The sequence below is a fragment of the Symphalangus syndactylus genome, chromosome 4, assembly GCF_028878055.3.
Source record: "Symphalangus syndactylus isolate Jambi chromosome 4, NHGRI_mSymSyn1-v2.1_pri, whole genome shotgun sequence".
In the NCBI taxonomy this organism is placed as follows: Eukaryota; Metazoa; Chordata; class Mammalia; order Primates; family Hylobatidae; genus Symphalangus; species Symphalangus syndactylus.
Genome location: NC_072426.2, coordinates 107,768,464 through 107,777,167, shown reverse-complemented (window position 1 = coordinate 107,777,167; position 8,704 = coordinate 107,768,464). Strand labels below are relative to the sequence as shown.

The 8,704-nt window shown below is 35.2% G+C and overlaps 1 protein-coding gene across 2 annotated transcripts; it reads left to right on the top strand.

Annotated features, from left to right (window-relative positions):
* Nucleotides 1-332: 332 nt before the first annotated feature.
* On the top strand, nucleotides 333-5,832 carry PABPC4L (poly(A) binding protein cytoplasmic 4 like). 2 transcript variants are annotated; one of them, XM_055275925.2, is made up of 2 exons: nucleotides 333-438; nucleotides 909-5,832. In XM_055275925.2, exon 2 carries the CDS (start codon nucleotides 961-963, stop codon nucleotides 2,245-2,247), a length of 1,287 nt encoding a protein of 428 aa, XP_055131900.1. In that variant the 5' UTR covers nucleotides 333-438; nucleotides 909-960; the 3' UTR covers nucleotides 2,248-5,832. The 2 variants fall into 2 exon arrangements, with proteins under 2 accessions (XP_055131900.1, XP_055131901.1); XM_055275926.1 differs by having other exon boundaries at nucleotides 367-493.
* Nucleotides 5,833-8,704: the final 2,872 nt, after the last annotated feature.

Below are 8,704 nucleotides of genomic sequence, written 5' to 3'. Positions count from 1 at the left end.
GTCTTGGAGTTTTCTAAGGGGAACTAAGCAGCAGTTGAGGCTGGAACATTTCAGGAATCCTGCAGAACTTTATAGAACAAGGTGCGGATGTTGGACCTTATCCAAAAGTCAAAGGAAGCCACTGGAGGGTTTGAAGCCAGGAAGTGACAGGCCCTGATCCACATTTGGAAAGGCTCCTTCACTCAGAGCCATGCAAAGCTCTGCGGGCGGGTGGTTTATTGGGGCCACTCCCCTCGGCTGCCTTTCTCCACCCCAGTCACCGCCTCCTGCTTCTCAGCTTAGCTATCTGAGGAGGGTGGGAAACGTGTAATAGGGGCGGGGGGAAGAAAAACGTTCTTAAAAAAAATATTAAAAAGAAAACATCCCACTTGGCAGCGAGTGCGCGGGAAGTTCAGCGCGCGAGTTCTGGGCTTCCCGCCCGCCCGCAGACGACCGCCGGTGAGCCCCCAGCCCCCGCCTGGCCGCCCGCTTCGCCGCGTCCGTCAGTCCGTCGGTCTGTCAGCCTCCCCTTCCCCCACGCCTCCTTTCTCCCGGCGCAGCGCGGGTCGGGAGGTCGGAGGGGCCCCCCAGGTCTTCAGGACGCCCTTGGCCCGCGTCGCTCCTGGCAGCGCCTCGGCGGCGGCGCCTGCAGAACCCGGTACCTGGCAGGTTCGGGTCTCTGCCGGGCAGAACCTCGCAGCCCATACTCCACGGCTGGGGCCTCTGACGCCTCCCCTTGTGGAGTTCTTCCCTGAGCGGCTGTAACTTTAAACCACTCCTGAGCGAGGCCTATTTTTATTCAGAAACCAGCGACCAGGGCCTCTGTGGAGAATGCTCAGATGGAGGGCCAGCCCGCCACTTGAAGTTTTCTCACAAATCTGAGGGGAAGGAACGTCTTGCCTTAATAATCTCTCTTTGCGATTTCACAGTTCTATTGCCGCGTCCTAGGAGGGCCAGATTGGTGGCTGTGGGGACTTTTGGATGAGGGTGTTGCCTGAGCCGGGGAAGCCGTGTCTGAACTCCATTGCTTGGCCTTTGTGTGGTGATCCCGAGCCCTCCACACTTGAGCCGGGCCAAAGCTGTGGCCTAGTATTCCCCCACAGGGATTGCTCAAAGAGCTCCAGGGGACAGACTCACAGTGGCAAGGACAAGGAGATGAATGTAGCAGCCAAGTACCGCATGGCCTCCCTGTATGTGGGTGACTTACATGCAGATGTCACCGAAGACCTGCTGTTCAGGAAGTTTAGCACTGTGGGCCCTGTGCTGTCCATCCGCATTTGCAGGGACCAGGTCACCCGCCGCTCTCTGGGCTATGCCTACGTGAACTTCTTGCAGCTGGCTGATGCCCAGAAGGCGCTGGACACAATGAACTTTGACATGATAAAAGGCAAATCCATCCGTCTCATGTGGTCTCAGCGCGATGCCTACTTGAGGAGATCTGGAATTGGGAACGTGTTCATCAAGAATCTGGACAAATCTATCGATAACAAAACCCTTTATGAACATTTTTCAGCTTTTGGAAAGATCCTTTCCTCCAAGGTGATGAGTGATGATCAAGGCTCCAAGGGCTATGCATTTGTGCACTTTCAGAATCAGAGTGCTGCAGACAGGGCCATTGAGGAGATGAATGGAAAACTACTCAAGGGCTGCAAGGTGTTTGTTGGCAGATTCAAAAACCGAAAAGATCGTGAAGCTGAACTCAGAAGCAAAGCCAGTGAATTCACCAATATTTACATCAAAAACTTTGGAGGTGACATGGATGATGAGAGACTGAAGGACGTTTTCAGCAAATATGGGAAAACTCTAAGTGTTAAGGTGATGACAGATTCCAGTGGGAAATCCAAAGGCTTTGGCTTTGTGAGTTTTGATAGCCATGAGGCCGCCAAGAAAGCTGTTGAAGAAATGAATGGAAGGGACATAAATGGGCAGCTGATTTTTGTAGGCCGGGCGCAAAAGAAAGTAGAGCGACAGGCTGAGTTAAAGCAAATGTTTGAGCAGCTGAAAAGGGAACGAATTCGTGGGTGCCAGGGGGTAAAGCTCTATATTAAGAACCTTGATGACACCATTGATGATGAAAAACTACGAAACGAATTTTCTTCATTTGGATCAATTAGCAGAGTTAAGGTAATGCAGGAAGAGGGGCAGAGCAAAGGGTTTGGCTTGATCTGCTTCTCCTCTCCTGAGGATGCTACTAAAGCAATGACTGAGATGAATGGCCGCATCTTGGGCTCCAAACCTCTTAGCATTGCTTTGGCCCAGAGACACTAGGAAAGAAAAACGTACCTTCCCAGCTAGTATCTGCAGCAGGTGGGGGAATGATAGTGATCTCTGCCTGAACTGACCTCAGTAAATTTCATATTCCACATGATGGGTGCTTAGTTTAGTAAACTTTATGATAAAAGGTTTTTTATACGAAGCAATTTTTTTTTCCTTTGTGGAAAAATAAATGGAGCTTAGTTCATTTTACAGAGGCACATTTTCTAATTTTAATATTGCACATTTTTCTTATTTTGATGTGTTCATAGCAATAAGTATAAATAGATATATTTTTATTACATTTGAACCAAATGAAATGAGGAAATTATTTGAATTTATTGCATATTTTATTTTAGTAATATTGCTAGCTTTAATTTCTTCTATGAAAATATGCTCAAAATAGTTCTTACACCTAAAGATTCCAAAGTATTTTTACCAACAGAAATTTTCTAATTTTTCATCCAAGTTTTGAGAAATCAAACTTTTAGAAATTTATAGTGCGAATTTAAAGATCTAATTTCATTTTGAATTAATGCTTAAAGTACTCAGATATAGTTGAATTTCTTTTAAATTTATATCTTGACATGCTTGTTTTTTGGATGGTTTAAATTAAGATGATGGAGGTTTTTAATGTTGCCTAAAAACTGGCTTTATGTGTTTTGTTCTTTCCACTAGTTGACTATAATTCAGGTACTTACTAGTTAATCTAAATTGTAACTTGCACTGTAAAACCTTAACTTCTACATTCCTTAAGTTATAAATCTGTTATCAACTCAGGTGATCCAAAGTTGGCCTGGTCTTAAATCTCTTCATACTTATATGGCTTAATATTTTACCTTAAATTTTTACCAGATGCTAATATTATGAAAATCACATATACAGATTATAGAAATTCTGTTTAAAAACTTTTAAAATCTCTTTTATATTGTTTTGTGTAGTGATATTCTCTTAGGGTTCAGAAAAGTAAGTTCCTCTATTTTTATGTACTCACATCTCCTTTTATTAGACTGTGGCAGCTATGGAACCCATTAAGTTTCACTTTTAGCCTTCATTGATCAGAAACTCACTGACTGATTTTCTGATAATTGAAGTTACATCACTTGTTCTGTTTTCTAGCATAATTTTTAGTTTAGAGAACCATTCCCCTATTTTCCTTTCTCTCCTGCCTTTCATCTATATTCCTCAGATTTTTAAAATACTTTCTAAAGGATTTTTTTATGTTGACTTTTAATGTATGCTGCTTCAAATCCATTTGGAAATCGAGGCAAGAGTTATTTAATTACATTTAAATAATTGCTTTACAAATTCTGATTCATACCAAAGGTATCTAGCAAGCAGGTGATTTTGTTTTTACTGTTTTCATATTTTTACTTGGCTTAGTTGTTTCTTGTAACTATTATTCACATCCTTTATTTCATATATTACTAATATAAAAGAAATACTAAAATATTTTTTGGCAATACATCAGCTTATGAATGAGAAAAATTTGTTACCTTTTATTTTTATAGGAATTATGTGCATATTCTTTGCACATTTTCTAAAATAAAAATCTTTTAGTCCATAAAAAATTATGGACAATGAAAAAATTAAAAGAATTTGCATATAATTGTATTATGCAAACCAATTCCCTATTATAATTTGTTACATGTTTTTCTATTTTTTTCTCTCTCTACATATATACACCTAGGTAATTTAACAAAAATAGGATAATATTACAAATGTTGTTTGAAATTGCTTTCTTAATTAAACGATATGCTATGGTCAACTTTTATGCTCACAATAATTATTTGTCTTATAATCTGAGTGACTTTTATGTTTTGTTCAATGACTGTACCAAAATATAACTAATTTCTTATTGATAAGCTTAAAGGTTGCTAGATAATTTCTTCCTTTTTTCTTTCTTCCTCTGTCATAAATAACTTGGAGATTAACATCCTTGCAAACTTATATATGCAAATATATCTATTTTCTTAAGAAAATGTTTAGAAGTGTAATTAATGGTTAAAAAAGAATCAATTTTAAAAAGTAATTTTGATAAATATTGCTTAAGTGCTGTCCAGAATACTTGTGGCACTTACATTTCCATTGTCATTGTAGGAGAATGCCTATTTCCATATGCTCCAAGAAACAAGGGTTTTTTTTAAGCTGTTGGTCAATTCAGCATTATATGTAAAACAAACCATTTCATCATTGCTTTATTTCACTTTTGTAAATTACAAAAGTTAAACAGCATTTGTGTACTCACTAACCATTTGTATTTTCATACTTACTCGTTAATGTCTCATGAACATAATTTATTTTCTTGTTTGGGTGTTTTCTATTTACATGGATTTTTAGATTTCTTTGCATATTATGACAACATTTTAGATTTTTCCCCCTGATATTTCACTTTCTTTATAGTTTTGAAGGTTATTCCAAAATTGAATGTTAAGCTGCAAAGTTTCAGTGTTTTACTTAATTGGCTTTGATGTCATGCTTCAAAATATTTTGAACACTTTAAATACATATATTCACACAAATATATATACACCCACACAATTTATCTGTATTGTATTTATGACTTTCAGAATTTTGTATTCTCAACGCTTCTAACTAAAAGTTTGGTTCATAAAAAGTGTCTTATATAAAATCTATAGTAAATCTTTTAAAAATGTGCTTTTCCATTTTTAATAACATATGTTTTGGTAAATACTTGATTCAGACAGCCAATGAATTAGAGTTGGCATGAGTTTCACATAGATTCTTATACTAGGTAAGTATTTACCAAACATATGTCAGAAGCAGAAAGTTGTTAAAAAGGTTTACCAGACAACAAGACTGGAAAGTGTATTAAGTGTGCCTGGCCTTGACATCTTATTCTGGATAATCTAGTCTACATCTTAATTTAGGAAAGCTAATCTGTAAAACTGTTCAAATATTTGAACAATATTTGATAATGCTTACATATATTTTCAAGATAATATCAGGAAACAGAGTTCTTTCATGTCTGTAAGGAGTTAATAGGACATAACATCAGATGTCTAGATGAATTATAGCTATGGCTTAATTACACAATAATCTGCCTTCTTAGTAAAAATTGCTTATTTCCAGCATTTGCTGTAAAAAACAAACATGACTAAGTCAGTTTACAAAAATATAAAATCCTATGGATTTAATTTATTTAAATTTTGTTCATTCTAATTTTTTTTGGTGCGTGATAATAGCAAGTTATCTTAGTTGAAAACAGAGATTCATTCATTAAAGAGTATTAAATCTTTTGTGCCCAAGTGCCTTAATAAATAAGTAGAATCTTAACTTTTCTGATAAGCATTCCAGTAAAAGCTAATGTACATAGATATGCCTTGAGCCACTGTTTCTACTTTCACCCTTCTCTCCACACACATTGCCACGTCTGCTGTGTAGTTGCCTGCTTACATGTACAGCCATTTCAATAAATGTATTCTTTTAACATTTTATCTTTTAAATTTCAAATAGGAATTTATAGTTGGTAAAAATAAAAATTTTAAAGTGACTTAATATTGTCATTTTCATGTTCTCAATATTGTTATAGATCCACTGAGAAAATGTCAAATAAAATCTAATATTTCAAAGGTGAAAGTATGTTTGAAAATGATTTTTATTTATTATAAAGTATTTCTGATTTTCCAAAGATCAGTTATCTTAAGAATGAACTGAAAATTACCTGTGTTTTTAGTGAAATACTTGTATTTCAGGTTTTCAAGGACAATTTCTTTATGAACTAGTATTTCTTTTTTAAGTTACTCATAATTATGAGCTCACAATTGAAAACAAAACACTAACAAGTTTTAATGAGGAATAATTAACTATTTTAAAGACATTTCTGAATTTATTGTTAAATGCAACTAACCTGTCAAGTGCTTAGAATTGGCTTACTCACAGTACATTTGGAAATATGTCCCATAATATAATTTAAAAGATAGATATAATAAAACAATAGAGGAAAAACATAATTTTTAAAAATCTACACTTTCAAAAGTAGAACAAATTAAATACCCTTATGATACTTTTACATATATATATATATATCTCCCAAGTGCATGTGTACTCAAATCTGAGTTACACATACACTTGGATCTGAATTTGTTAAAGTCAGATTATTTTTCAGATTTGCCCAGAGGAAATATTTATAATTCAGTATTGGTTTTGTCTCGTGGTCTTGTCATATTTTAGAGTTCACAGAATGCTCTGAACTAAATTGTAGTTGCCGTGAATGAAACAACTGAATCCAAATGAGAAGGAAATTTATCTTCTTAGTGGCGTTCTTAACTGTAGTAGAGAAAACACCTTAACTTCTGAGAGAGATTCATAATTTGTACAATGATATTCCATCAGATTTTGTTAACCCATTTATATTTACATCACCTTAGATATTTTAAAAATCCTTATTTTGAAGTTTTGCCAAACAGCACATTTGAGTTGTGAAGGCAATATCACTGAAGTGGCAGATACAATTATTGTTTTTTTTGCATTCAGTGAATATCAGTCATAATTCATTTTTTGTTTGTTTTTACAATCAGTATCTCCAGTGGAATTTTCTTATTTCAGGAAGCGATGTCTAATGGTATTGTAGGGCATCACAATATTGATTTACATTTAATTTCATCTTTGTACATGTGCTAGTAGCAGCCAATATTAATTCCTTGAAGTTAAAGTAAGCCTTTATAATAGTGGTTCCAGTAAATCTTTGTTAATCTAAGACATGCCTCAATTTGAATGCAAGGCAAATCTTAGAATCATAACTAAATTGTTTTGACGCATTATTATTTTACTGAATTACCATAGGAAGCATTAGAAGCCTAGTAGTATTCACCACTCTAGTCACTAACATTTCATATATAGTTTGTATACAAATGACATTTATATTGTATAGATTGCAATTGGCAAAAGGCCATCAGTTATATGATAATCCAATTTTTAATATTTGTTTTGATTTTAACTAAAAAGATATTGGTAAATGCCAATTTGATTATATCATTCTTCTCCTTAAAAACCTTTCATGGCCTTCCATTACTCTTAAAATCAGGTATGAATCTTTACTGTGTCCTAGGAGGCCTTGCATTATGGTCCTTGTGTATTCTTTAAATCTTTTCTTGTGCTACTATTTCCCTTTGTCAATATACTGGAAATTAATTGGTCTTGTTTCAACTCTTTTAAAACTATCAGGATAGTTCCTGCCTCACTAAAAGCTTTAACCTTTTAACAGGTAGAAGGCTGTGTATTGTACAGGTGGAACAAATTTTCCAACTGGTTTATGAAAAAATATATGGTGAAAGCATTTAATTGCCTCCTAGAAAAAAGATATTATAGGTATAGATAGCCAGCAACAGGTTTTTGTTTCAGAATTCTCAGTGTAAGTTTTATTGGTTCTGTTTATGTGACATTCTTTTTCTTAACCAATCACTGTAACCAAGGTAATGAGATTTGCTGATTAGCTGGGGTTAGGTAACATATTCAAACGTTAAGCAAAAATATCCTTGACCGAGAAAGGTAGAGGTTGTTTTTCAAAGAAAAATCAAGATACAAGTGCCAGAAAAAGTCTGAATTGCTGTATAATGAACCTTCCCACTCCAGCATCTGCAATAGATGAGCTATTATAGATAAACTATTCTCAGTGCCTGGAATACTGTCCCTTAATTTTAATCTGACTGATTCTTGCTTATCTATTTTTAAGCACAGTCTTTTAAACTCTCAGTACTCCCATTTCCCTCTCTACTTTACTAGCATAGCACTTATTAGAGGAGCAAAATAAAACTCCTCCACTCCCAAGGCAGGCAACATAACTCTTTTTTTTTTGTTAGTAGCTGGCTTATTAATTAATCCTTATTTATCGGTTGACAAACTTACTACACATATTTACCTACTCTTTTCTCTTTCTTAATACATGTGACTGGACTGCTAAGCCAATATATCGCCTGAAAAGTTCTGTCTCTTTCAGGTGTCTTTCACTATACAGGTGATTATAAAAGCATGAAATTCCAAGTTAAGTTCAGGAAGTGATAGAAGAACATTCTTAGGTTTCAAGATCTAAGCCACAGTTTTTATCCATGTTTTTTAATTCTCTAAAATTTATTTTATTAAATATTTATATGGATATAACTAACTACTTTTTTTCTATCAGTCTAATGTTCTAATGTTTCTTTTATACCTCTCTCTAGGGACCCTTGTGGAGAGACAAGGTGCTTGGGCAAGATCTAGATATTCTTATGCTTCTGGACTTGCTAGTATCAGAAGCCATCCAAACCAGACTAGATTAAATATTGATGCCCAACATGGACTTGGGCTCATATACACAGTATAGAATTTGGGAGCCAAATCAAAATATGTAAATGATCTTCTTTTCAAAATGGAAATACTTTTCTTTCTCTTTTCTTTCTTTCAAGAGACAGGAAAGTCTCCCTATAGGATGTTAACCTACAAAAACTGATACCTTTTTTCAAAATTAGATCAC